At 48.9% G+C, this 27,793-nt stretch overlaps 2 protein-coding genes across 3 annotated transcripts in view; one reads left to right on the forward strand and one right to left on the reverse strand.

Annotated features, from left to right (window-relative positions):
- Window positions 1-701: 701 nt before the first annotated feature.
- STMN3 (stathmin 3) lies at window positions 702-16,995 on the reverse strand. The gene is made up of 5 exons (XM_054644255.2): window positions 16,695-16,995; window positions 6,780-6,875; window positions 6,259-6,434; window positions 5,587-5,778; window positions 702-5,104 (listed from the first exon to the last, which is right to left on the reverse strand). Exons 1-5 carry the CDS (start codon window positions 16,711-16,713, stop codon window positions 5,045-5,047), a joined length of 543 nt encoding a protein of 180 aa, XP_054500230.1. The 5' UTR covers window positions 16,714-16,995; the 3' UTR covers window positions 702-5,044.
- Window positions 16,996-20,784: 3,789 nt separating this feature from the next.
- Window positions 20,785-27,793, forward strand: part of RTEL1 (regulator of telomere elongation helicase 1) — a 45,388-nt gene continuing 38,379 nt past the window's right edge. For both annotated transcript variants that reach the window (XM_054644256.2, XM_077187351.1), the window contains exons 1-9: window positions 20,785-20,863; window positions 21,483-21,603; window positions 23,066-23,264; window positions 23,627-23,720; window positions 24,633-24,714; window positions 25,301-25,361; window positions 25,597-25,672; window positions 25,839-25,923; window positions 27,026-27,091. In XM_054644256.2, the coding sequence (XP_054500231.2) occupies window positions 21,502-21,603; window positions 23,066-23,264; window positions 23,627-23,720; window positions 24,633-24,714; window positions 25,301-25,361; window positions 25,597-25,672; window positions 25,839-25,923; window positions 27,026-27,091 (765 nt within the window). In that variant the 5' untranslated portion in view covers window positions 20,785-20,863; window positions 21,483-21,501. The remainder of the gene's footprint in view (window positions 20,864-21,482; window positions 21,604-23,065; window positions 23,265-23,626; window positions 23,721-24,632; window positions 24,715-25,300; window positions 25,362-25,596; window positions 25,673-25,838; window positions 25,924-27,025; window positions 27,092-27,793) is intronic.

The raw sequence follows: 27,793 nt of genomic DNA on the forward strand, positions 1-27,793 counted from the left end.
GCCACTTCAAAATCCCCTCAGGGACAGGGAGGACAGTGGCCAGTGACACTGGGCACCACTTGTGGTGGCAAAAGCCCTCCCCAAAAGGCAAGTGGGGGAACCTTTCCCCAGCAGTGGAGAAGCAGCCAGGCACCTCTCCCACATGGCCTTGTGGATTCCCTGTTTTCAGCTGCAGCTTTTGGACATTTTTGTGTACGTGGCTCCAGGGATGGGATTGGGAGCGTGGGCCATGCAGGGTCTCAGGGATTGGGGTCCATCTCCCTGAGGACTGCAGCCCTGCTCCCTCCCACTCTGTCCAGCCCGGGCTGGATCCTTTCTCAGGAAAAGCTCATAAACGAAACATTGGATATTTTAATAAAGAAGCTCATGTGGTTTCTAGGACTGCACTTGTATTTGTAACTGTTTTGTATCTTTTTCAATCTTCCTGTGTAGAGACTTTGCACACCCTCACTCCCAGCCACAGGGGTGGCAGCAGGATGCTCATTAAAGCATTTATTACGTTGTCCCTCTGAGAATGGTGATAAAATGTCAATTTCTGTCTCTTTTATGCTGTGTGAAAAAGCAGTCACTGAGCATTTAGAGGATTAAGGTCTATTTTGTAAAATCTTTAGGTCAATTTTCTGTTTAATGTTGTTTATTGATATTCTCACAATACAAAGAGAAGCCTTGCAACTAAAACAACCTGGAGAGAGACGGACACATACGGTTTCATACCAACTTTATTTCTTTTTTTTTTTCTTTATTTTTTTTCATGATCACTTCTTTTGCACAACAACAACCTCAAGTTGACAATGAAATGCACGTGGCAGACCAAAGGGAACCGGACAAGGCTCTGTTAGGGATGGAAAGTCTTTCCATGACACTGTGCCAGCTCCCCACCCAGCCCAAGGGATGCGACCCCAGCTGTGGCAGGAGGAGCACATCCTGCCCGGGGTGCTGAGCCCTGGGGTGACAGCTCAGCCCTGTGCCCACACTGTCATCTTCCAACCCTCTCCTGCAGCCATGGGCCGGGTGTTCCTGCCAGGGTGCACAGCTGCCTGTCCCAACTCCATACTTTGGTACTTTCCATTTCAGAGCACTTTAGAGACGTGGAGGCATCGGCTCTCCCGTGGTCCCCGTGGGGAGGGAGCATCTCTGTCCCCTTGTCAAAGGGTGTGGGAAACTGAGGCACGGGGGATGCCAAGCCAGGGATGCCCAGCTGTCCCCTGTGTCCCTGCACCCCGGGGACCGCAGGGCACCCACACGTAGGCATGGGCCAGCGCCCCTCTGCTGCTTTACTCAAAGACAACTGACTACAAAGGTGGAGTTTATTGGTCTTACTATGTCATCTCGTCCCTAGCATGGAGAGTAAGAAATCTCTAGCACCGTAAACAGCCATTCCCTGACTCATTTCAAGTGGTATCAGAGTGAATGTGCATATATTGTTTCCACGGATGCGTTTCTGTGCGCGTGTGCACGGCCGGGTGCACAGCCACTGCCAGGAGGACAGGAATGCCATGGAAGGGACAGAACAAACCCTGTGAGACAGGACTGCAGAGCCAGGGCCAGAGAGTCACGCTGGGCTAAGCTAAAGCAAGCAAGCTGAAGTTTACATTTGAAAGGGAGCAGCAACACCGACCTACCCCCGAGGCAGGATGCATGCAACTCCTCAGCTCCCACCGGCCCTGGAAGGTCAACTCAAAGGGAACCCCACAACTGGGTTAGAGCAAGATTTTTTAATGACTCCAAAATAATAAGAAGGAATAGGCTCAGTCCAGAAGCAGTCAGAGGGGCCAGCATCCTTGGAAGTGCCTATTACAGGCAGAGCTGAGCTCTGCTCTTTGGGATAATGTGGGCACAGAGCTATAGTTTGGGCTGTTGTGCCTTTCCTACAGCTTCACCCATCACCCGGCTGTTGGTGCCAGCTGGGAGCTCATTTTAGCTTCAGCTCCTCATTCTTGCCCAAATCAAAGGCTCTCCTCCAGGAGGGCTCTTGGAAGGCCTATGCATGCACATAATGATGTCACCCTCCTGGCTTTCCTCTCTCACACTGCTGCCACACTTGAGGTCCAGGCAGGGTGGGTGTGTGCCCTGAGGATGCTCCCCCTACAAGGCACATTCCCATGTCCTTATGATGCTGCTAAAATGGGGCTGGAAGCTGTTGGTTCAGAGCTCGATTCATAAACACCTTCAGGGATCAGTGGAGACCTCAAACCCCCCAGTAAGGAAGGAGACCCCGAGAACTGGGGGGGGTCGCATGCCGTGTCCACATCCACAGTACATGGGAATGCTCCAGGAATGACACAGGCTGGGGCAGTAAGGATGTTAATAAGGATACTTAATTAGTCTCATTTGAGGCATGAAGTATGCAGCTGCACATAGCCAACAGCATGAAGGGATATGGGAAGGCATGGGATAACCATGATCCTGGCCCATGCTGCAGGTTGGGCACAGTGCTGCATGAGCTCCTGGCCACAATGGGTTTGGAGCAGTGGGTGCCCTCATCCAGCCAACACCGTGCAGCCAAATCAGTCACACATTTCCCTGATAGTGCCCAGTGGCACTGGACAAGCTCCTGAACATCCCTATCCATCCACCTGCACCGGGCAAACATGGCTCTGGGACACGTAAAGCCTCTGGCCCCACAGCTGAGGCTGTTTCCTTGGCATGACATGTCTCAGCAGCAGCTCCCTGACATTACCCATGCACAGCTCTCCCTGCTCCTCCCTGCAGGAGCTTCTCCTGCAGTAACACATTTTCCAGCCATATCCACCGTCCCTCACTGCACCAACCTGATGGAGAGGAGAAAAATTAGTTTCCCAGTGCTCACACCTGCATGAGCACCATCTGCCAGGCCATTCTGCACTTGCCATGGGAATTTTTGCCAGGAAAAGCTATTGCAGGAATGAGTCTCTACTTGAGACCCATCTGGGCTCCAGGGAGGGGGAAGAGAGTGACACAGGGCAGCACAAGGGACTGAGAGGGAAGATCCAGGCAGGAATTGAGCCTGGAGACTCAGGAGCTGTTTGGGAGGATGGCTCTGACCAGCACAACCTGTTACAGCTCTTTTCCAGCACATGCTAAACCTGACAGGTCCTCCAGCTTCTGCTGGGTTGCAGGGAACCACCTGGAACCTCCACAGAGGGAGGTTTAGATCAACACTGAATTAGATGTACTAGAATTGAAGCATCACCTCTATTCCTCCTCTCAGCCCTTCCTTCTCCTCCCAGCACGAGGAGCAGCCGTCCCCGCTCTCACTGCCCTGCCCGCAGGACTCGGCTGCCTCCAGCTCCCAATTCCATTATTTTCCAGCTGCTCTCTGCTCCAGCATCCCACTGGAACCCTGCCTTCACCTGGCCCAGCCTCCAACTCCTTCTGAGCCCCCAGGAGAGAGTGAAAATGGCCATTTCTCTTGTTTTCAACTCTTGCTCATGAGTACAACATTTCTGATAATAATAATCATAATAATCATAGTACTAAAAACAGTATTTACAACAAGCTCCAGGTCAGAATTACACACCAAGCAAACACTCAGCACCACAGAGAGTAGGACAGGGTTAATATCTCGCAGATACCTTCTCAGATCCCACCAACGTGGGACACAGACATTTGACAGTTTCAACCATTTCTTACACACAAAAATTTCATTTAAATTACTTTTTAAATTTTTTTTTAATCTTTTTAAAATTTCTCGTCACTATATGGATGAGGTGATGCTGGCGGTGATGCCGCGCTCTACACAAATGCTTATCTAAGACAGCTGCTACTATAAACTGATCATTAGCTACTGTTAAGAAATTCAACCCTCAGTTTCCTTCTTTGCCCTAAATCTAATTTTCTTTTGTCACTGACAGCACAGGAGCTTTCTAACAGCCCTATTGTCCCCCCCAGACCAGGAGGAGGGCTTTGGGAGTAAAGTAGCCCTTCCTTTTAGGAGCAGAGTCCCCTGACATCAAGCCATGGCCATGGAGGGATCTCTCCCACATCCAGCTGGGAATTCAGTGGATATCAGAAGAGAGCCCCAGGATTTGGTCTCCAGCAATCTGCCCTGTGATGGCCCCAAAGAGCCACATCCATCACTGGAAAGAGGGAAGGATTCTTCTGTTCACTAAAAGGCAATTTCACAACCATGCACCATCTTTGTTGGATTTGCTTTCCTAGCAGAGTGGAATCCTATCTGGTGGGAGCACTGGGGAGCCCACAGAGGACTGAGGGTCTCTCCCAGGGCTCCCATGGAGCTGGAAATGCAATCACCACCCACAGCTCTCCCAGGCAGAGCAGCCAAGGCCTCTCAGTGCCCGCTCAGCTGGGGAGAGGGCGGCTCAGTGGCCAACCAGAGCATCAGGCAGTGCCTGCTGTGACAGGGACTTGCTGTGATCCAAGCTTTGCGTGGAGCCCCTCAGCTGCTTCCACACGGGTTCTCAAAAATCACCCAAAGATGAGGGCTGTGGTCACTGCCTACCTGGGCTGGCTCTGAAGGCAGCCAAAAGATGGGGGTTCTGCACACACTGCAACTCCTGAGCCATCCGTCCTTCTCCTTCCTCTCTCCCACCATGGGCAAACAGGGGACTACTCCCTATTTTGCTTCACACACAGAAATTATCACTTATTTCCCATTTTTCTGAAACTGATATTTGGCTCAGAGCAAACACCAAGAGGAGGAAAAGCCCCGGATAAGAAATCCGTATCTCTGTGACACTGATGGTTGAATTTATTAATATCTTCGTTTGGTTTTTTTTTTCTTTACATCCGTTTAAGAAATTTTTTTCTTTTAAAAAAAGGACAAAACCCTCCAAAGAAGCTGTTTGATTGGCTGATCGACTGATTGATTCTCTATTTGATGTGAACTAGTTGCTATTCTGCTTAGAGGTCCCTATGATCTGTGAATCCCCACAAGCACTGACGATTAGGGATGCAGAGAGAAGCGTGTAGCTGGGGGACAAACACCGGGGAGGGGGGATGAAGAACCGAATGTTGCATCTAGACAAACAAAATAAAATGTGTTGGTTGGTCGACTGGTTGGTTTGTTAACAGGAATCAGGTGCTAGATGTGTAGAAAAGCCCTTTATCCAGAGATCTCCTCCCGCTGTTCCTTGTTCCTGCGGACCTCGGCCGCGTGCAGTTCCTGCAAAGACAGGAGAAATGACACCAGGCTAACACATCCTGCTCTTGTGATCAATATTTTCCTCCTGCACACAGGATTTGTATAAATAAAGAGACCAGTTTCTCATCCAAAACATCCTGAGGGCGGGGGGGTTACACCTCCAAGGAGTGGAGGACCATCTGTGGGAGCTTGGAGGTGATGGAAACTCCAGCAAACACGCTCCTGGCTCCTCTCTCCTGCAAAACCCTTCAGCCACACAGCCCACAGTGGGCCTGACACTGTGGCTTTGGACTTGCCCTTATCAGGATTATCCAGGCTTTGTCCTCTGCTGCCCTTGAAGGACATAACCCCCCTCTTCACACTGCTCTGGAGCAGAGCTCCTCCTCAGCAACCACCACCAAGGGGACACCCTGTCCCTCGCTCCCATCACACTGAGACCAGACCCCATTTTTCCATAAGGAGCAGCACCCCCAGCCCCAGCCCTGTCCCGGGGTCGCACTCGCCTTCTCGCGGAGCCGCTCCCTCAAGGCAGCCAGGTGTGCCTCACGGATCTCCCTGCTCAGCTCCATCTTGTAGTTGAGCTTCTCCTCGGCCAGGCGGCTGAAGTTGTTGTTCTCCTCCAGTGCCTTGTGCAGCACCTCCCGCTCGTGTTCCCGCTTCTCCGCCAGCTGCTTCAGCACCTGCGCCTCCTGGGTCTGCCAGGGCATGGGGTGAGGCCACCGAGAGGCTCTTCCAGCCTTCATCTCCCCAGAGAGCCTTTCTGGCTCCCTCCTCTGCTCAAACCACTCTGCCACCCCCCTCCCTCTCATAACACCATCTTCTTGCTTGAAGGATACTTTTGGTGCCTTTCTCCTGCTGCCATAGAGTTGTCTAGGTTGGAAAAGCCCTCTGAGATCATTGAGAACAGTTCCCCCAGCACTGGCCAGCTCACCACTAACCCATGTCCCCAAGTGTCTCGGTGATCACACGATGATGATGAGGATGGAGTTGAATTCCCTGCCTAAATCACACTGCAGAGCCACACCTCCATGATGCCTGTGTCTCACCTGACAATTTATAGTGCAATAACAAATGTCAGAACACTTCCCAGCTGTTTTAGATTAATCCTGCTGAGCTTTAGGGTTTGGTGCAACTAGAAGCAGAAAAGTCACTGCTTCTACAGGACATCTCCTTACCTTCCTCCTCTCTTCTGCAGCCTCCAGCCTCCTCTGCAGCTCCTCCAGGGACAGGTCCTTCTTCTTGGGAGGGGAGGAAAGGATTGGGCTCTCAGGAGATAAATCTGAAGGGGACTTCAGGATCACTTCGAAGCTCTGGCCTGATGCCCTCTTATCCAGCTGCTTCACCTCCATATCTTTGTGGGGGAAAAATACAGTGATTCTGTGAACCTGTGCCATTCAGGAGAGTGACCTGAGGTCATCAAGCTCCTCACACAGGAATTAGGATCTTGCCATGTCCCAATCTGGGTGATTTGGTTTCATCTCCAGAATTTCTTGATTAGTGATCACCTTCATTCCCTCCATGCAAATGCAATTAATTTAAAGTCATGGCACAATTACAGAAAGGTCACATTGCTGTTAATACCTTGTGTGTCACCCTTGCATGAAGCAGAGAGACTCTCACTCTGGCAATCTCCCACATTGCCTGTGGGAGAACAACCCAGACACTGCTGGAGCTCCTGTGGGAGCAGGTTACCTACCTCCATACTGGTAGATGGTGTTGGGATGGGGCTGGGTGTGGAAACAGGAGCAGATGAGGGAGAGCAGAGACAGCTCCTTCATTTTCTCCTTGTAGGCTGAAAAATATGAAATAGCAATGAGAGAGATTCTAATGGCAACAGCATCTCTTTTTCATGGAGAAATTAAGCAAGTACCCCATCTGCAGCTATCAGACTCTATGGAGGCTTTTCCATGCTGCCAGGAAATCCCACTCGCAGCTACCAGACTCTGTGGAGACGTTTCCAAGCTGCCATAGCTTGCCACAAGGTCCCCAAGAGGTGTCTGATCTAGAGCAGCCTAAGTTAGCTGCCAGTGTGGCAAATGTTATGGGGACACACAGAGCAGGGATTTAACACATCCAGGGGTTAAGTTTCTGTGCAGGGTTTTCCCTCCAAAGAAGTTGGGAGCTGCAGCCTGTGTAGTTAAACATGTTGGGACAGTTGCCCCACCCTTTCTCTGGAAGTGGAATTTCCAGTCTCTGAGATAAATGATGCCCACTGACACCTGGAAACATTGCTCAATCCCTGGCCAGCTGGGAATATTTCCCAATTCAGCATTTCTGAGGTGAGGGTGAAGAGGCAGGAGGAGGGCAGCAATGTGGAGAACAAAGGGGCATTTGAGTGATGAAACTGTTCAGGGGCTCTGGAACCAGGGGAAGAGATGGACCCCAGCTTCACAAGGTACCTCTTGGCCTGCAGCAGCAGGTCAGGGAAGATGTGGGTGGATTCTGCCACCACCATGGCCCACACAGGCAGAGGTTAGCACAGTCTGTGACCTGTCCTTCTGTAAAGGACAGCAAACACTCAATCCTTTCCAGCTCTGCTGCTGTGAGCCCTCCAGTTTGCTGCTTGCTCCTGTGACTGGAGGATGCACCACAGCATCCAAGTGCTGCCCCAACACAGACTGCAGCAATCTCCTTCTGGGGCAATCTTCACCTGTATTTTTGGAGTTCAGCACATTTAAGACAGTGAACTGTTTGCACACTGCTGACAAAGAACCTCAGAATAGAAGGAGTTGAAGCCAGTGAGGTGCTCTGTCAGGCTGTCATGTTCTTTATCACACCAGTGAAACCCTCACAGCATCACTCCTGTGAGCCAGGTCAGCAGCTGGGGCTCAGCACTGGGTGCTGCTGGTGAGGCTCTGTCCTGGGCTGGCTCCTTGGGTGGCACCCAGGCTCTTGGGGACAGTGTCTTCATGGCTGCATGTGCTGACAAACCTGCCCTGAGTGTCCTTGTGCTGCCCTTCTCCTGCCCCTGCCACAGGCACAGACATTCTGCTGTCCTGCCTTGGCTCTGCCCCTGGATTCCCCTCACATCCTGCTGCTTCTGGCCTTGGTTTGTCCCCTCTGTCCTCAGCTCCATTTCATGCTCCAGCCAGAGGCAACTCTGCAGCTCAGCTTCCAGTGCCACCTTCAGAGCAACACCTTCCCCTGGGCCAGGACAGGGAAATCCCAGAACTCTGTGATCTGAAGAGAAATTAGACACAGAACAATTCTGAAAAAAGTAACATCCTGTGTATCACGTGCCCTTAGGGACATCTTTCAGGTATTCTCCTCTGCCTTCCCACAGCTAACTGAGTGGGAAAAAACCTATGTCATTTTCATGCTTGCATTGATTTTTCCTCCTAGGTACAGAACTTCATCATGATTAGAACCCTTATTTTGCTAAACCACCATCCCTGAAGCTCAGATCTTGACTGAACAATTTTTAGCTTGCTGCCCATTCTGATTTGAACCTCCTGCCCAGTCCTGCTGTTAAACGTAAACCAAATAGGAATAGTTTACACCAGCAGTGGCAGCCAGACATCTTTGATTTTGTTCTTAATGAAAAAAACCTCTGGAGAGCCTCTGAGAGGCCCAAAGTCGTGGCATGGAGCAGGAAGCTAATGCATCTCCTAATGTGCTGCCAAGAGCCCTGAGGAGGATCCCTGGGAATAGATGAGAGACATTATCATTTATTATCATTTAGACATTCTCATTTAATACAAACAAACCAGTCAACAAGGTCGTTGCTCAACCATTATGTCTGGTCCTGGGTGAAACCAAGGCATGAGGCAGATGTGCCACACCCCCGACCCCTTCATTTAATTCAATTTAATTGTCTGACAGAACTTGTCACAGAGCACAGTGCTTGGTCTTTCAGCACCGGCACTGTGTGACTCCATGCTGCATTCCCTGCCTTTCAGGAGCTTTGCCGGGCTGATTTCACAGCTGCCTCCATTCCATCGGGATCTCCCCTGTGCTGCTTTCCCTCCTGCAGAGCGAGCTGACCGCCCCTCTCTGCCAATTAAAATGAAGAGGAGCAGGAGGACAAAAGGCCAGGGCTGCGGCAGGGCTGTGCTCCGTGTCCTTCCCCCACCGGTCCGCAGATGCCATTAGCGGCACACGGGGCCGGGGGGCGGCGGGGGAAGGTCCCGAGCAGCCCCCACTGCCGGGGGGAGCGGGGAAAGCAGCGAGAAGGGGCAGCGGACCGAGCCCCCGGAGATGCCGGGGCTGCGCTGCCCACCCGGAGCTGTCCCAGCAGGACCGGCACCGGCACCGGCACCGCCCGGAGCTGTCCCGGCAGGAACCGGCACCGGCACCGGCACCGGCACCGCCCGGAGCTGTCCCGGCAGGACCGGCACCGGCACCGAACCCCGCCCGGAGCTGTCCCGGCACCGGCACCGGCACCGCCCGGAGCTGTCCCGGCAGGACCGGCACCGGCACCGGCACCGCCCGGAGCTGTCCCGGCAGGACCGGCACCGGCACCGGCACCGCCCGGAGCTGTCCCGGCAGGACCGGCACCGGACCCCGGCTGGAGCTGTCCCGGCACCGGCACCGCCCGGAGCTGTCCCGGCAGGACCGGCACCGGCACCGGACCCCGGCCGGAGCTGTCCCGGCACCGGCACTGAACCCCGCCCGGAGCTGTCCCGGCACCGGCACCGGACCCCGGCTGGAGCTGTCCCGGCACCGGCACCGGACCCCGGCTGGAGCTGTCCCTTCAGCACCTCCGCGAGGCCGGGCATGAAGAGGGGGAAGGATTGACTCCTGAAGAAATTATAGAATCGTAGGAGCACAGAATCGTCACAGGTTTGTTGGGATTGGAAAAGCTCCCCAAGATCATCAGGTCCAAGTGTTTCCCCAGCACAGCCAAGCCCACCACTAAACCATGTCCCCAGATGTCCATGGCTTTTAAATCCCTCCAGGGATGGTGACTCCACCTGGTCCCTGGGCAGCCCGTGCCAGGGCTTGACAGCCATTTCGGTGAAAATGTCCAATCCTAATGTCCAACCTAAACCTCCCCTGGCACAACTTGAGCAACGTCCTCTTGTCCTGTCACTTGTTAATTGGGAGAGGAGGCTGAGCCCCACCTGGCTGCTGCCTCCTGTCAGGAGCTGTGCAGAGTGAAAAGGTCCCCCTGAGGCTCCTTTTCTCCAGGCTGAGCCCCCCCAGCTCCCTCAGCCTCTCCTGGTGCTCCAGCCCCTTCCTCAGCTCTGTTCCCTTCTCTGATCACAGAGAACACAACCCTTGATGACATTCATGTCCTGAGGAGCCCCTGGCCCACGCCCTGAGAGCTGCATGGATCCCTGAAAGCCCCACACCTGTGCCCCCGAGCCAGCAGTGTCCCCCACACCTGTGGGACACAGGAGCAGCACACTGGTGGCTTTGTGCTCATGACACATCCTGTGACAAATAATTGTTTTATCAGGCTAAGACAAGACAAGGCATCCTGTGAGGAGAGGTACATCCTCTGATTCAGTGACTAAAATAAGGACCCATAACCTCTGTGATGCTACTCAGGAACCTGTGAAGATCAAACCTGAGATCTCCTGAAGCAAGACTTGGGCTCAATCACAGCTGCTTAAAACTCAGGGGTGAAAGCAGCCAACCTCAGCACTAGAATTTGCTTCAGAAGTATCTGCACTCCCATTTGCAATAGATTTAAGGTTTTGAGGACATATTTATGCCAGTGGACAAAACCCTTGAACCAGGAAAAGACATGTGGCTGGCCAGAATATGACATGGCCAAGGAGCTCCTGCTCAGAAAGGATGGGTCTAGTGCACAAATGAACATATTTTAAGAACAATTAGGGAATGCTGAACTTTTTATGTGAGCATCTATTAGCATTTTTGCTTCTGTTAACTTAGTAAAAATAAATTCAGCTTGCACTGAGCAAATATTTCATTTCTGTATAAATTAATCTGACTCAGGTCCTCAGGGACTTGATACCAAAGCCTTGCTTCAGTCTCAGAGGTGTAGCAAGAACTCTGCCTTGCTGGTGGGCAGAGGATTAGGACAGGCTGCTCATTCAGGTGTGACTTACTGACATTTTACTTCTCTTTTAAGGCAAACTCTGTAATAGAAGGACAAATTCAGCAGCAAAATTCATTCTCATTCATTTGTCTCAGCAGCAAATTCATTCACTCTGGTATGATCTTCATCACTGTGTCATGACATTTCACTGCTGTCATCAGAATTGGGGTGAAACATTGCAAATACCTGAGTTGTGTAAACCAAAAAGTGAATAAACTGCAGAGGTTAGAGAAAATATATCAGTGTCTCATCCTCTAAAGTGGAGTGAACTCGTATTTCGTTGGCTTTAGAGGAATTTGAGCAGCGATTAAGCTACAATCCACAAAAGGTGCAGTCAGTTCCTCAACCCTTATGAACATTTATGCCCTGCAATCAGCACTGATCCTGGTTTGCTTGTATTCCACCCCACACTCCATGAGCCAAGCAATCTTTATTAGATTTTTTCACCAGGTGTCCTGATTCTTCACCAGGGCACCAGGAGGCTCAGGACGCTCCCAGCTCTCTCCAGCGCCTCCTTTCCTGTGCTCCCTCTAGTGCTGCAGGGAACATCCTGCATTTCCACGTCCCCTCTGCTGTGCACACCATCGATCCATGCTAAGTGTTTATCTCCAAGTCAAGCCCTGGAGACATTATCCAGCTGCTCCCCAAGTGCTGCTGGTGCCAGAGATGGAGGAACAGCTGGGAATGGAGTGGTGCAGGAGCAATGGGATTCATTTTTCTGCTCATGATGTGTCTGGATGGTGGGGCTTGAAACCTATTACTCATTAGAAAATTTGTTCTCTATTTCCTAAATACAAAAAGCTAAACTGCTGCCAGGTTTTGGGGTGGTATTTAATGGCATCCATCAAAATAGAGGGAAGCCATCTCAGCACAACACTGACATGGCATCAGCCACAGTGAAGCAGAGGAAGAGCAAGGTTAATTTATGTGAAATTTAAATGGATGAGACTGGATGTGCTCTGTCTGATAGCAGGGTCAGAGGAAGGTTATTACAAGAAAATAATTTGGTTTGTGAAGATAACTTTGGAGAAGTAAGAATTGCTTCCATAATGAATATTATCTCTTGCAAAAATAAGAACAGGCTAATTATAAATGTAGTCAAAGCTTAAAGAGAAGGTACAGAAGACAGAGAGACAGAACAGAGACCTCCAGCACTCCAGACCTCCAGAGACTGCAATGCCACACAAACAACAAAAGCAACCAGAATCCTCAACAAGCCTTGAGGGAACAGCAGGCTCCAAATATTCTCCCCCGCTATGAATCCTATCATAAAAATACTGGCCAGACCTTCAGTCTAATGCACTTCCACCTTCCTGCTCCCCAGCTTCCACAAACAAGTCAGCAGCAGATCTTACAGAGCCAGAAAACACTAATGGGTTTTTTTGTTTGGTTTTTTGAGGGGTTTGGAGTTTTGTTTTTTTTTTGCCAGCTCAGTAGTTGTAGCCCACACTGATGGTACAGGGACACCAGGAGATCCAGGCCCAGGAGTTACCATGGGCTCATGTGGAATCATCCATGAGAACAGGCAGATGTGAGGTTTACTCTGCCTTCTGTCAGACATCTGCTAAACTACTGCCCAGGAATGGTTTCCAATCACCCACCTCCTTCCCCCCAGGTTTTATTGGCAGCTCATGAATGTCACAACAACCCAGGCTGTGCACAGCCAGTGCATCAGCAAATCACTGGAGCTGTAGCACTGGAACATGTGAGAAAATATCCAGGGAAATCTCCTCTTGCATGGGCTCAGCAACAGAGAAGGGCCCAAGCTGTGGAGCAGAGCCCTGGCTGGGGTTACTGTTGGAAGGAGAGAAGCATGGCCTGGGTTGCTTTATAAAGCAGAGGAAGGAACCCAATGGAAGCAGCTAAGCCAGAGTGTTTGTGGATTTGAGACAAACATGGGTTTGGATGGTGAGGTCTGGGTGAGACAAAGAGCTGTGAAAGAGCTGGGGAGCTGATGAGGCAGCAGCTCATGAGACAGTCAAAGACAGAACCCAGTGCCATGATGTGTCAGGTACAGATGTGCTCTGTGACCACAGACAGTCATTTGGTCTCTTTGGATCTTGGTTTCCTCCCCATTAACTGAGAATTATTGTATTTCCCCATTATATAGTGCTACTATTTGTATAAACAAATTCAGAGGGGATAAGATTCTCTAATAGGGCAATAATCATGTATAGAGGTACCTTGAAAGAATAAAAGGATTATTTGGAAATAAGCTGAGCAGCTCTTCACCATTTGGGAGGTGCTGAAGTGCCAGAGCACATGCACATGGTCTTTGGTTGCTCTCTGGTTCTTTTGTATTTTCTAAATCACAGCCCATTGGTTTAACTCCCCTCTGGAGGGGAGACTTTAATTTTTGAAACATAACTCACATCTGGAGGAGTAAAGCCCATGTCAGTAGGACAGCTGTGAGGGATTAGCCAGGCATGTTTTTCCAGTTAATTTAGGGGTATAGAAGTTTGAATGAGTTTCAGGTCCCTCCAAGGATTGTCATGAGGAATCATTGGCCTCATTCACCCCTCTGCTGCCCACACTGCTGTCACAATGGGCTTATCTGCAGCCTTCTGGTTGCCACATCAGACCACTAAATCTCAGCTTTTACTCAAAAGAAGGAAAATGTGTTCATCTGACAAAACAGTGCCTTCACCAGATCTGATCCAACAATGACAGATTCCAGGAAAGGGCTCCTTTGAGATATCTGAAGCATCTTCCCTGAGTCTACATGGTGTCATGGTGCCATTAAACGAGATATTATTTATATTTTAGAAAGAACAAGTATTTGCTAACTATTTAGATCCCTTGTTTGGATGCACTGGTGGGAAAAAAAAGCCTACAATAATAGGCTCTTTTGGCATGTGAAACTGAATTCCCAATAAAAGAACCATAATTTTTAAGGCCACATAGCCTTCTTCAACAGCCAAAGAAAAAGACAATAGTTATTTCTTGAGAGCACAGAGGGATGGAGAGCTTGATAGAAAGGACTCTGACTCTCCAGCGTGGGCAGTAGAAATGTCAGGATAGGGCAATACCATATGGTGTCCTTCAACACCACCCAGAAAAGGGATCAGGGCATAACCCAGAGCCACATGAAGTCCCTCAGCTCTCACATTTCAGTGCAGGACGGGAAAACCTTGAGCTCTGCCAAGGCCCATTTCCCATGCCCAGTCATGAGGCCAGCCTGGTGTTTCCTCTTGGCTCCACCCTCCCCAGACACGCCAATGTCGGAGACGGCCGGTGGGGATGTCACCTTCCGCATCATTTCAGAATCTCACGTCTCTTTATTCACCCCAACTGTGCGGGGAGTTCCGCAGCCCTGGGGAGGCCGGGCAGGCCGGTCCGAGGCGCACAAAAGCACAAAGCTTCGTGCGGATGCTGCGGGAGGAGGTGCGGGGGCTCTGCCCCGCCGGGGCTGCCCGGAGCAGCGGGGCCGGCACCGCAGCCCCGCCGGCACTGAGCATGTGCCGCCCATCCCGCTCCCAAAACAGCCCCCAGGGCCGGGAAAAGCCGCCCGAGGGCACAGCGGGCAAAGAGAGAGGGCAGGAGCGAGCCCTGCTTCTCTTGATGCCGAGGATTTGGCTGGTTGTTTAAACAAACCGAGCGGATCTTCCCGAGGGGGATGAGCCCCCGGGCAGCAGCCGCAGACTGCAGCTGCCCTGCCCTCGGCACGGATCGGCTTTTGCTGGGAATAAAGAAGGAAATAATGAAGAAAGCAAACAAGACTCATTCGTTAATTGAAGGATTCATAATTCTTTTTCTCCTGCTTTTCCAGGCTGCTCTCCACTGCTGCTGTACGAGCTGTGGGCGATGGGGAGATGGGGAGCTGCTCCTGCAAAGGCAGCTGGGCGAGGCTCAGCCCCGACCCTCCCTTGGCACACAGCGCCCTATTATCTTCCCTCCTGCCACAGCACTGCTTTCCATGACTTCCTACTCCTTGAAATTGCTTCTCTGCTTGGTCTGAGTCACAAGGAAGCCCCATTTCACGCTCCTTCATGATCTTAAGTCTCTTTGACAGTAAAACTGCATCTCTGGGAGAACGAGATGTGCTGTGGGCATGCAGTGGGCTGGGAGGGTGAGAATGCACCAACTGGAAATCGCATGTTCTGCCTACGTGTTTCATCCACCACCTCGTCCATCTCAAGTTCGATGCAACCTTGGTTTAGAGGGCTGGTAAGTCTGAGCCTTGCCTCCCACCCCCACTGTGCAAACCAGGTCCAATCCTGCTCGGCAGGGAAGGCAGGAGATGGGTGGCACCTCCCAGGAGTGCACTGCTGCAGACGTTCATTGAGACAGGGATACTCGCAGGAATATATATATACAATAGATGGAGGTTTTCTATCATAAACACATTTTTACAATGCTGTTTTATGTCTTTAATTGCACGCAAAGCCCACTCAGGATCAGCTGTGCCCTTATACTCCCCCCACATACACACCCCTCCATCCCTCATCCTTCTTTCCCCTGCATCTACTGGTCTTCTAAAAGGAGCAAGGAACAGAAAATGCATGGCAGGAAATCTCGGCAAAGGGCAGGGAAAGAAGCAAGAAGTGTTGCCTGGTTTCCTGCGGGCTGGTTCCCTGCCTGGGGGGCACAAAGCACTGCCTGCTCTTCCTTTTTGTCTGTCACTCCTGCTCAGCCCTCCAGGATCTCGCTTCCCCCTCCCAAGCCCCTCTTTGTAGGCTGCAGAATTCAGAGTCATTCCAAGAAAAAGAAAAAATCGGTTTTCTAAAAGAAAAAGACCCTCTAAACCCACCCACTGTTCCTGGTACCATTTCAAGCTTCTCCTTCACCCACACTCCCAGTTTCAGCCACTTGAATCCCTCCTTCCCAATCAAAGGGGGCAAGATGGGTCTTTAGGAAGCTGGACCGAAGCAGCACAGCATCCTCGGCGTGCCATCCTGAAGGCAGACCCGAGCAGGCTCCCGGGCAGCCGCGCTGTGATTGCCGGCACTGCTGCAGGAGGGAGGAAGGGCTTCCCTTGCAGCATCTCATTTCACCCAACGCCATCAGAGGACCGCTCCCCTGTAGCATCTTCGAACCAAGAAATGTGAGCTGTGCAAGAAATCTGGGGCTGGGAAGCCCGGAGAATACACAAAACCCCATCCAGGTTATTCTAATTGGCTTTGAGGGATTTTTTTAGGGCATTACCCAATTAGGCAATACATGATCTTCACAAAATAAAATGTAATTTCTGATTTCCTTACATCCAGCTGCACCGTGTGCAATTTTTTCTCAGGGAAAAAAAAAAACAACTCTACGACGGTACAAAAATAATATTTAATTGGCACGTAGCAGCATCTTCTAATGGCACAATGAAATGGCAGCAATACTTTAAATTGGCAAGTTTATCACACGTGTATTCATATTAAAATAAAAAGCCCACCTGCTATCTTGCATCAGAGGGGTGTGTGTATGGGGGAGGAAGGGGAACAATGCTGCCATACCAGCTGCCTCCTCAGCACAGAACTCCCCCGAAACCCACGGGGGAAAAAAAAAAAAAAACCAAACCCAATCCAAACCTTCAGAATAATGATAAAAAAAACATATAAAACTTGATGATTTTAGAAGCGCATTGATGTCAAGCCCCCGAGAAGGCGCCTGTCCTACCTGAGACGGTGCTGGCCATGCTGCGGCGGGAGCGGAGCGGTGCTGCAGGAGCGGGAGGGAGCGCAGGAGCTGCGGAGGTGCTGCAATGCTGCGGGGAGGCAGGACTGACTCAGCTGGAGGGGGCTGCAGCCATCCGCGGCGGGGAGAGGCTGGAGCGCCCAGAGAAAGGCGAGGGGCGGAAAGAAAAAGAAGGGTCACTAGTTCAGAATATTAATGAGCGTATCAGGCCTCCTTTCCTGGGTGGCTTTGACGGCAGATCCCTCCCAGGCAAGCCTGCCTGCCAGGAACACAGCCCCACGGCGGGGGGGCGAGACACACCCAGCCGGGCGCTGGCAAAAGAGGATTTTTTCCTCCTCTTCCTCCCTTTCTTGTCTGCTCGAGATGGGCTAAACTGCTTTTTCCCTTGCTGAAAGCAGAATTAAGCAAAATAAGTGATTTTTTTTTCTTCTTTTTTTTTTTTTTTTTTAAACCAGCCATTCCAAGGCAGCCTCACCTGCAGGGCCAGGTCGGGGGTTTGGCTTGACTGGGCTGAGGTGTGAAACCCATACCCCAAACCTTGCAGCAGCTTCAGGCAAACAGCAAAGGGAGGAGGGATCCCAGCAGGTTTTTAGGTATGGGATTAGCTCTTTTTTTTTTTGCACCAGTACTGAGGCTCTAAAGGAGCTGCAGTTTGAGGTGGAAACTGCTGTAAAAGTAGAGGAGAAAGAGCAGAATGGAGCCTTTTGATTTCAGTGAGAATTCTCTGGGTTTCTCCCCCACCCTAGGCATCAGGACCTCTTTTCTTATAATTTTCTGTCTGTTTTCTGTAATTTCTATCATTTCCATTTTTGGCTATTGCCAGGGGCCAATGCTTCTGTGCTTTTAGAGCACCACACACACACTTGGGAGCAAGGAATCCTCCCAAACCCACACATCTCCTGGCACGCTGCAATGCAGACACTCCCAAACAATTCCAGCTGCTGCAGAGAACCACAGGTTGTTGGAATACCTGCCAGTGCTCTGGCTTGCTCAGGGGTAGAAGCCACAGTAAATTCATTTAGAAACACCAGGATTTTTCTACTTTCCTAATTTTCCCTCAATGTCCCAGTGTCGTAACACTGTCATAGAAGAAAAGAAAAATAGAGAAAAAGTCTAACTCAGAATAAAATTAACACTATCCACACATTTTCAAAATTTGTTTGCAAGTTTTTTTTTTTAATGACCTTTAACTGCTCCCTGTTCTGTCCAAGCCTTGTTTTGTAGTTCCAGCTCTCTCTGCTTTCTCCTTGCATTGAATCTCCAGGATTTGACAGGTTATCTTGTGTTTCAAAACCACCTTTGCCATGACCAGAGGAAGGCAGCCATGCCAGGCACCTGACTGCTGGAGTGATTTCCCCCTTCTGCTCAGGATGAACTCTGCCTTTGATATTCCCAGCAGTCCCGAGAGGGTCTGGCTACCTCTCACAACATTCTGGATCTTTTGGCATCAATCCAGCACACATTTTATTCCTTTCATTGAGGAAAGGGTGTGGAATGATTTAAAGGTGCCATGGCAATGTGTTCCACTGGAATGCACTGTGTGAGAAACTGGGAGCAAATGATTTGGAGGGTCAAGGTGGAAAGATGTGTTGTTATTTCCCAGCATGAAATGGACTGAAAGGCTCTGGACTATCAGGATTAAAAGAGATCAAATAATTTGGGGGGAAAAGACTCAGAAAGACAACAAATGGCAACTCAATCCTCCTCTATCTGAAAAGGGGTAAATAACCTTCATGCCAGCCACAGGACTTTCACAGATGGCCCTTGAGGCTCTTTCGTCCCATTCCTGTAGATTCTTGCTCCTCTAGCAGCATCTGGATCTCATCTGGAAAGAGAGATCCTGCCTGGGCAGCCTCTGAACAAACATGGCCATTTTTCACTTTGCACTTCTGCACAGCACCAGTGTTCCCCTTGCTGGGGTCCTGGTGTGGTTCAGCCACTTCCCCACAGAGGTTAAGGACCATCTTTCACAAGGTTTTTATTTTGTACGTGGTCTTTCTTTTTCTTAAAGAATATTTTATCCAAATCTTAAAACCCAGGAATGAGTGAGAAGTGGAGATGGGCTGGTTCCTCCTGGCTGAGCTGTCACACAACTCTCTGTGCTGCTCAGTTTTGAAATCCTCCCTCTCCAAACTCTGGCTTTGTAAGAACTAAGGGTTTTTCCTAGGCAGAAAAACACCAATATGACAATCCAGTGTGAGACCAACACCTTTATTTATCATGTCTTCATCCCAACAGATACTGCAGCTTCACTAAACCTCCACAACAAGGAATATATATTTTTCTAAGGTTACAGCACATTTCCTCTGTTGTGTTTTTAGAGGAGGCAGCCTGCAGCCCTGGTCAGGTGAGGTCACTGGTGCAGAGAAGCAGCTCCAGGAGCTGCGGGTGCTGACTCATGGCTGCTGCTGGGCACCTGCTGACTCACAGCCCGCTCCTGCCTCGGGCCGGGCACCTCCCAGCTCCCCTCTCCCTGCAGGTGACACTGCTTCTATCAGCAGCACTGACATAAGGAAAAATAATCTCCTTTGGTACACTATTGGTACTGCTCTTCCGTGTGGGAAAGATGCATTTACAGGAAATAACAACAACAGAGTATTCCATGTATTTATGAGGAGTTTTAAATTTATTTTTTCTTCCCTAAAGTTAACCCACACTCTCATTTCACCATCTTTACAAAGTAATTCCTTTTGCAGCTTCATCATGCGTGACTGATATCACAGTAAAGAGTTCACAGTCAGAAACATGAACAAAACCAGCTGTTAAATTTTGTGTGGAGAACATAAAGTTCCACGGGAATAACTCAGCGTTCTCCAGCTCACTCCCTGCAATTAAAGACAGTTTATGATCCAGGGCAGTTCAGCTCAAGAATTTAAAGGCTGGCCACCAAAACAGCAACACCCATGAGCTCCCCTGACCCAACACCATGACACAGGAGGCACCACGAGTTTGGGAACAGAACAGACCACACAATGCTTAACTTACATAGTTTAAGTTTTGCTCCTTTTAACATCAGAACCGTTCTGCACACAAACAAGCTGTGCAGCTGGCCAGGAGTAAAGCATTCTAATGCTACAATAAAAGAAGCCACATCCTGTTCTACATCTATGCAGTGACAGCATGAGACACAGCAATAAACCACAGAGATGAGTACAAAGTACTTTCTTCCTGCCTTCTCTGTCATCTAGCTGCATGAAACACAATTTTACAAAATTTGGGGATTCAAGTAAGCCATGCCTATGCGTTTATTAAAACCAGATTCTTACAAAAGTGGGTAATCCATCAATCCAGAGCAGTTCACGAGTCACACGGCCTGAGCACCTGGAATGCCAAAGCCGTTCCTGGATGCGCCTGGATGCGCTGGCAGGGGACTGAAGGGTGGGAGCACCGTGCTGCAGAGAAGCCGGGAACAAAGGCGCGGCACATTCACCCCTAACAAAAGAGACCCGTCAGAATTCATTACCGTTCCTATCGCAGGAGCTCAGCATAAAGGCACAGAACCCTCCCACCTCAAACGCCGAGGGTTTCACAAAGAATCCCGCCGCGTTCTGCCCTCTCCAGCGAGCAGCAGAGCTCAGCACAAAGCACAGCGGGGCCCGGGACACGAACCCTGCCCAAGGGCAGCGCTTGTCGCACGTCCTGAGCCCCTCAAAAGCGGACAAACGCCGCTCCCGGGGGGCCCTGCCGCGGGGGACCCTTAGAGAGCTGGGAGGCCTTGGAAATGCAGCTTTTGGCGAGCGAACAGCCGACATTCCGCCTCTCCGGGGCCCAAGCTCGGCCTCCGCCCCGGGGGAAGCGGCCGCGGAACCGTCCGGCTGAACCATAGGGCCTGTCTGGGGAGCGGAACCGCCTTCCCTCAGACCTGGCAGCGCTCAAACCCCACCGGGCTTGCGCCGCTCCTGCCCGGGGCCCCTCACGAACCGCCACCCGCCCCGCTCGCTCCCCGACAGCCCGGCCCGGACTCCACCGGGATCCCCCGGCCCGGGCCCACCACGGCCGCCGCCTTCCCCGCCCGTTACCAGGGCAACGCCGCCACTCTCGCGAGAGCGCGCGCAGGAAGTGACGTGTGGAACGTGTGGGTGTGACACGTGACAGCGGCGCGGGGATTCCGAACGGAACAGGCGGAGGGGAGGGAGCGCCGGGACACGGGGGTACGGGAACACGGGGGCACGGGAACTCGGGAACTCCGGAGCACAGGGATCTTGGGACCGCCGGGAGCGCAGGGCTGAGGGGACACGGGGACATGGGAGCTCTGGACCATAGGGATCTCGGACCGCGGGAACACGAGCCGGAGCGGGCGGTGGGGACCAGGAGTACGGGACCGGGACCGTGTCCCAAGTGTCCATGAGCCTCCTGCAGAGCCGTTGGTACCGGCCTGTCCCTGAGCGCCGTGACCCAATTGCTCCTTCCTGTGCAGCAGGGACCGACAGGAGAGGAGGAGGGAGGCTGTTTACACGGGCCTGGCGTGGCTGGACCAAGGGGAACGCTGCAGCCTGACTGGGGACAGGGGTGGCTGTGATACTGGGAAGAAATTCTTCCCTCTGAGGATGGTGACAGCGCTGGCACAGGGTGCTCAGAGAAGCTGTGGCTGTCCCATCCCTGGGAGTGTTCAAGGCCAGGTTGGATGGGGCTTGGAGCAGCCTGGGATAGTGGAAGGTGTCTCTGCCCATGGCAGGGATTGAATGAGGTGAATTCCAGGTCTCTTTCAGCCCTATCTTGGCATGTTGTCACCACCACAGCAGGGTCAGCATGGTCTGCCCTTCCTTGCAGGCACCTCAGGGAAGGAGCCATGCCCAGGATCACTCTAAATGGGATCACAGTGGACTTCCCCTTCCAGCCCTACCCGTGCCAGGAAGCCTACATGGCCAAGGTGCTGGAATGCCTGCAAAAGGTGAGTGAGTGTCCAGCTGTGTGTCATTTCTAACTGTACAAAATGGTTTCTCTAAGAAGAGGCTGTCACAATTCAAGTTTTCTTTATGTGCTTTGTATGCTGCCTTTCCAAATCTTCTCTGACATTTTACTTGTATTTTTATTTTATTCTGTGATAGTGAAAATCGTTGCTGGCAGGTGGCAGCCAGTAGAAATATAGATGGTCTGTTCCTGCCTAAATTGGGAAAAGGAAGAAAGGCTGCTTGTATTTATGCAGTCTGTCCTTGGCTGGCTGGGTCTGACTACAGGATCATGAATGGTTTGGGCTGGGAGGGACATTAAAGCTCACCTTGTTCCACCCCCTGCCATGGGCAGGGACACCTTCCATGAGACCAGGCTGCTCCAAACCCCATCCAACCTGGCCTTGGGCACTTCTAGGGATGGGGCAGCCACAGCTTCTTTGGGCACCCTGTGCCAGGGCCTCTTCACTGTCACAGGGAACAATTTCTTTCTATTCTCCAATATAAACCTACACTCTCTCAGTAGGAATCCATTCTTCCTTGTCCTGTTACTACAGGTCCTTGTAAAAAGTCCCTTTCCATGTTTCTTGTAGCCCCCTTGTTGTAAGCCCCAGTTAGGTCGTCTTGGAGTCTTCTGTTCTCCAGGCTGAACAATCCCAATTGTCTCAGCCTTTCCTCATGGGAGGGATTTTATCTTGTCTTGTTAATATCTGGACTATTTGTATAATTTTCCATTTGCTGTGCAAGAGGAGAATTTTACTGAATGAATGTCAAAATAATAAAATGGTTTTCTTCACAGTAATTACCTTTTTTTTCTGGACATGTCTTTGTGGGAACCAAAAGATTGTTCTGAGGGACCAAACAAGCTTGTTGTGGGAACTTTGGCTTTCCACCATAAGCTCTGAATCACAGTACCTGCTTGGTGCCTCCTCTCATTGAACTCAAAGTGTTGTGAACTCATGATATAAATTCGTCTCGTACACTTGAGCACAGCTGCTGCTTTTTTTTCCAATTTTTAGTATTGCCACACACTTAAAAATTGTAACATCCTGTAGGTTGAGGTGTTCCAAGTACTGACAAAGTTCTGTGCCTAAACTGGCATGGAATAAAACCTTAATGCTAAGGGAAACCATCACTCTGTTAACTGGGAGCCACTTTCTGGGCTGGTTTTTCAATAACTTCTCATATTTTGTATTTTATGCTGAAATGCGACACACACCAATGGCTCTAAGAGTGGAGAATTGAATTCCTGTGCTAAATAAATGTGATGGCTGGCTCTGGGTTTTTGATTGAACTTCATTAAGTTAATTAGAGGGTCCTACAGGTTGATTAGACCTCGTGGGTGGGTGTTCCTTGGTGGGGCTGCCAGCTGGTGTTTGCTCCTTGGCAGAGGACATGCAAGAGCTGCACCAAGACCTGTCCTGCTGAACCCCTAAATCCCTCTCTTATTTCTCTCCACCAAAGAAGGTAAATGGCATTTTGGAGAGCCCCACAGGCACAGGGAAGACCCTGTGCCTGCTGTGTTCCACCCTGGCCTGGAGGGAGCACTTCAAGGACACCATCTCAGCCCGGAAAATCGCGCAGCGCATGAATGGGGTGGAGCTCTTCCCTGACAGACCTGTGTCCTCCTGGGGCACTGCTGCCACAGATGGAGATGTCCCAAGTGAGTTCCACCACCTCTGCACTCAGGGATGCTAGTCAACATGTGCTTTTATCTGTCTTTTATAATAAATGTACAATTATAAAAGTTACAGAGCTTTTAGAAGTTGTTGAGCAGATGGAACACAGTTTCACCATTTTATACATTTTCAAGGTGTTTTATGTAGTTTGAATTTTTCTTGGAGCTCATTTAATTTTTTAGTTTCTTAGAAGCTTGTTAGATGACAGCATTTCCTGCTGTCTCTACAAGGCAAACTGTTACCATAGTACCAGCTGGGGAAGGAGGCTAAGAATATCCCTAGTTCTCCTTTCTATGCTTATAATGTCTTTCTGCTTTTTTTTTTTTTTTTGTCTTCCATTTGGCAGCTTATTACACTGACATTCCAAAAATAATTTATGCCTCTAGGACTCACTCCCAGCTTACACAGGTCATTAATGAGCTAAAGAACACAGTGTACAGGTGAGTATGATTTAGGGTAGTGTCCTTATTCAAAGAAAAGGTAGAGAAATCCCTCTGGTGTAGTTATTGTGTGAACTTCTGTGGATGAATGCATAAAAGATGATATCTAGAGAAATGTAGTTCCTTTAATGTGCATGTTTAGAGCCTGATTTTCTTTGTTGATGGGCTTGGTTTATTTTAATACTTCACAGCTTCTCTCCTTCAGTCATAGAATTTTCTGAATTTAGTCTGGTTTTGGTTTTTTACTTGACACATTAACTTATTAAATTACTATTTTAAATTTCCCCTATTTATATTTTCTGGGGGTATTTTTTAAGGCAGTGAGAAGCCATTACCCAGTTGAACTCCTTAAGCTGATGTAAATCTATTAAGAACTTCTGTTATACCAGTGCCTGTCACAGTTTTCAGCTGTTCACATGCCAGTGTGTGGCTGAGCTCTTTGGACAGGCATGGTCATTTGTTTATGTAGTTCTTGCAAAGATACAACCTTGTTATAAGCAAAAAAGCCCAAACCATAGTGAATGTTTGTAGTGAACCAATTCTGTCCTAACCTTGCTCTGAACATCACAACCAGCTGGGAAAATCTTGTAATGGATGACAGGCCCCAGCTGCCTGGGCTGAGCTGTCATAACAGAACCTAGATTTTGTGGTGGATGGTGTAAATTGCTGCTTGTGACTTCTTGCTGTGAACTGCTGCTGCTTATTAACACCCACTGCTGCCAGCAGAGATGCAGTGCCTCCAAGTCCAGTAACACACACAGCAGTTACAGACAAATTGACTTGTTCTGGCTCTGACCCTTGCTTTGGGCTCATCTGTTTCTCCTGAGTCTTTCCCTTTTGAGATATTGAATCTAAGCTTGTACAACTCTGTTCTCTCTTGCCTTATTTTTAATGTCAGTTTTGTGTATCCAGGCCAAAGGTTTGTGTGCTGGGGTCCAGGGAGCAGCTCTGCATCAACCCTGAAGTGAAGCGACAGGAGAGCAACCACATGCAGGTGAGATCAGAGCCTGGAGAGGATGTTCAGGGAGAACATGGAGGCTTTTGTGTCATTTCTGTGACATTCTTCACCCTGACATTGTTTAGCTACAAGAGGCTGCAGGGAAACACGGTAGCTATAAATGTGTTTTTAGGAATGTTTAGTTTCCAGTTTTGTGAGTGCAAAATGTAATTCTGAGTCTCTGGTAACATTTTCTATTCAAAGAAAGATGTCACTGTGTAGAACATGACAGTTAATAATTTGTAGTTTCTGATCTGCTATTTATGAGTTTGTCAAGAGCAATAATAATTTCAAAACATTGCTTCAGTTATTGATTTAGCTGTTATTTTTACAATATCAAAGATTACTGTTTTGAAAAGTATTAATGGTAAAATATAACACATTTTTCTCTGAGCATGTGAGTGTTCTGTGCTGCAAAAAAAGAGCCTAACTTGGAAGGTGAGCAGGACATGTGGTTTTAAAGCTGAAGAACTTTGATTAGCATTTATTCATTAGCTGGGGTTAGAACTGATTCACTCCTTAACATGTTTTCAGTGCCAGACAAGCTGTGCTACTCTGGGCTGAAATAGGCTTTGTTTTACAGATCTACATGTGCAGAATGAAAGTGATGGCTCGTGCTTGTCATTTCTATAACAATGTGGAAGGTGAGTGTGGCTCACCTTCACTTCCCCTGGATGCAAAGCCCTGGTTTTTGGAGAGGGAGGGATTTGCTAGGCAGGTGGAGAGGTTTGGAAGAGTTGGCAAAATCCACCTGTGTTTTTCTCTGTTACTGTCTTTCAAGAGTGAAATATCAGTGGGTGAGTTTGATGATCAGGGTAACAACAAATCTTTGTGTGATGCCTTCACCTAAGCTGGTGGTTTTATTGTCATCTTTTACAGAAAAGAGTACAGAGAAAGAAGTGATTGAATCAATCATGGATATTGAAGACTTGGTTAAAAATGGAAACAAACACAGGTGAGTGGTCCCCTCAGACCTTTCTCCCCGACTTGTGAAAATAATGAAAATTATTTCTCTGTTCACTTTTATTAATCCATTTGTGTATCAGAGTGCATGAATGTTGAATGCCCTCTTAATATTTCTGCAGGCATTATAGTCTGTACTGTTTTCTTTTTTTAAACAGAGCTTGTCCTTATTATCTCTCTCGAAGCCTGAAGCAGCAAGCAGACATTATTTTTATGCCTTACAACTATTTACTAGACTCAAAGGTAACATGTAACTTTGCTTTTAAATACAGTTGTTCTTCTGTTTGTTTTATGTTGGCTTTTCGTGGATAAACAGTGAAGAGTGATGCCTGGCAAGTGGATGCATTATGTATGATTCAAAACTGACCAAACCCCAGTTCAGTTCAGGACCATAGAGGATGCCATTTGGGAGTTTTCTCTGTAATTTCTTCCCCATGATTAAAAAAAAAAAAATTGAGAATTTTCTATATTTGTAGAATTAGCTTTGCAGAATGTGGTGCCATTTTAGGTGATATTCACCTCCTGGACACAAATCTTCAGTCTCACACTGCAGTATTTTTGCATACAGTCTGAGGTGTTTATGTTTCTGCAGCTGTTGCATGATTTTCAGAATAAGGAAGTTTTCAGTAGAAACTGGACATTTCTCTTGGAAATAATTTCTGGTTTTGTGTACAAACAGTTGTAATAAGCTGTTTGTATTTTATGGATAAGAAGTGAAACCTTTGAAAACTCTGTTGAGGAAACAAATGTGCTGACATCTTCATGCAACTTGGACTGATTAATGAATTATAGTAAAAGCCAGATTGTACCCTACTGCTGCAGGAAGACTGAAAGTTTAATAAATTAAAAAATAAATTTAAAAGATCCCTTAAGCCCTATAAGCAGAGAAGCCTGGAGGAGGTGTGTCCAGAATATCCGCTTGCAAAGGCAGCACAAGCATCAAATTGTAAACACAAGGCAAATCCTCTGCTTTACACCCCACTTCTCCCAGATCTCTATTGCCAAAAATGACGCAAAGTGACTCAAATTAATAGGTAAACTTTCTTACATTAGGTAAACTAATCCCAATATGGCACACCTGGTGTTTTTTCTCCTTTATTACAAATTGTAACTTCTCTAAACATTTACATGATACATTTTAGCACCTTCATTTCCAGAGAAAATGATTCTGTGGTTTCTGTAGCAGGCACAGCCATTGCTTGCTATTTTCTCAAAGGAAAAAACCAACCCAACATAAAAATACATGAAAACCCAAAAGCATCTCATCATCCACTTTCTCAGCCAATCAGATCCATATTTCTCAGTGGCCTTTTTGTCCATTTCCTTGTTCTGATTTTGTCTTTAGAGCAGGAAATCACACAACTTGGACCTGAAGGGGACTGTGGTGATACTCGATGAAGCTCACAACGTGGTGAGTTGTTCTGGTCTGTTACCATTTTCAATCTGCACCCAAAGAGTAAAACAAACAGCCTGTAAAATCTGTACTCAGGTGTATGTTGCTAATATTCATTGTCATGAACATTTCTTGTTTCTGTGACAGTTAAACTTTTGTAGTTGAGTTAACAGTCCTTTGACACTGCTGATTATTTTACAAGGTGATGATTTCTTTCTAAAGGGTACATCTCCAGATTTATGAGGTGTTTCTTTTCTTGGAGACTTTTAAGAAAACACTGTGTAAGAAATGATGGAAGACCCACTCTTGAAGCTCAGCTGCATCAGCTCTGCCAAGTGCAGTAGATTGCAAACAGGCCTCTTGTAATATTTCCAAGTCCTCACTCATAGAGGAAAACAAGAAAAAATAATTAATGCTGCTGTAGGAATTCTTCCTTTTTGCTGGCTTGAAGCTGCATCTCTTTTCCTAAATAATGAAATGCAAAGGAACATTTGAAATATGTCTCTTTCTCTGCCACACGAAGCCACAGTCTCCCAGTGGGATTTCTGCTGAACAGCTGTGGTTTGTTGTGTGAGTCCCTGCTGTCCTTTCAATAAACAGCCACCCATGTCTGCTCTGCTTCACTAGAGAGCCTTGCATTTCTGCATCCAGGGTTTGCTCCTTTCCTCAGAACATCTCCTTCTGTTGAAAAAATGTGTGGAAATCCTGTCACAGTTGTTT

The sequence above is a fragment of the Agelaius phoeniceus genome, chromosome 17 (assembly GCF_051311805.1).
Source record: "Agelaius phoeniceus isolate bAgePho1 chromosome 17, bAgePho1.hap1, whole genome shotgun sequence".
Classification (NCBI taxonomy): domain Eukaryota; kingdom Metazoa; phylum Chordata; class Aves; order Passeriformes; family Icteridae; genus Agelaius; species Agelaius phoeniceus.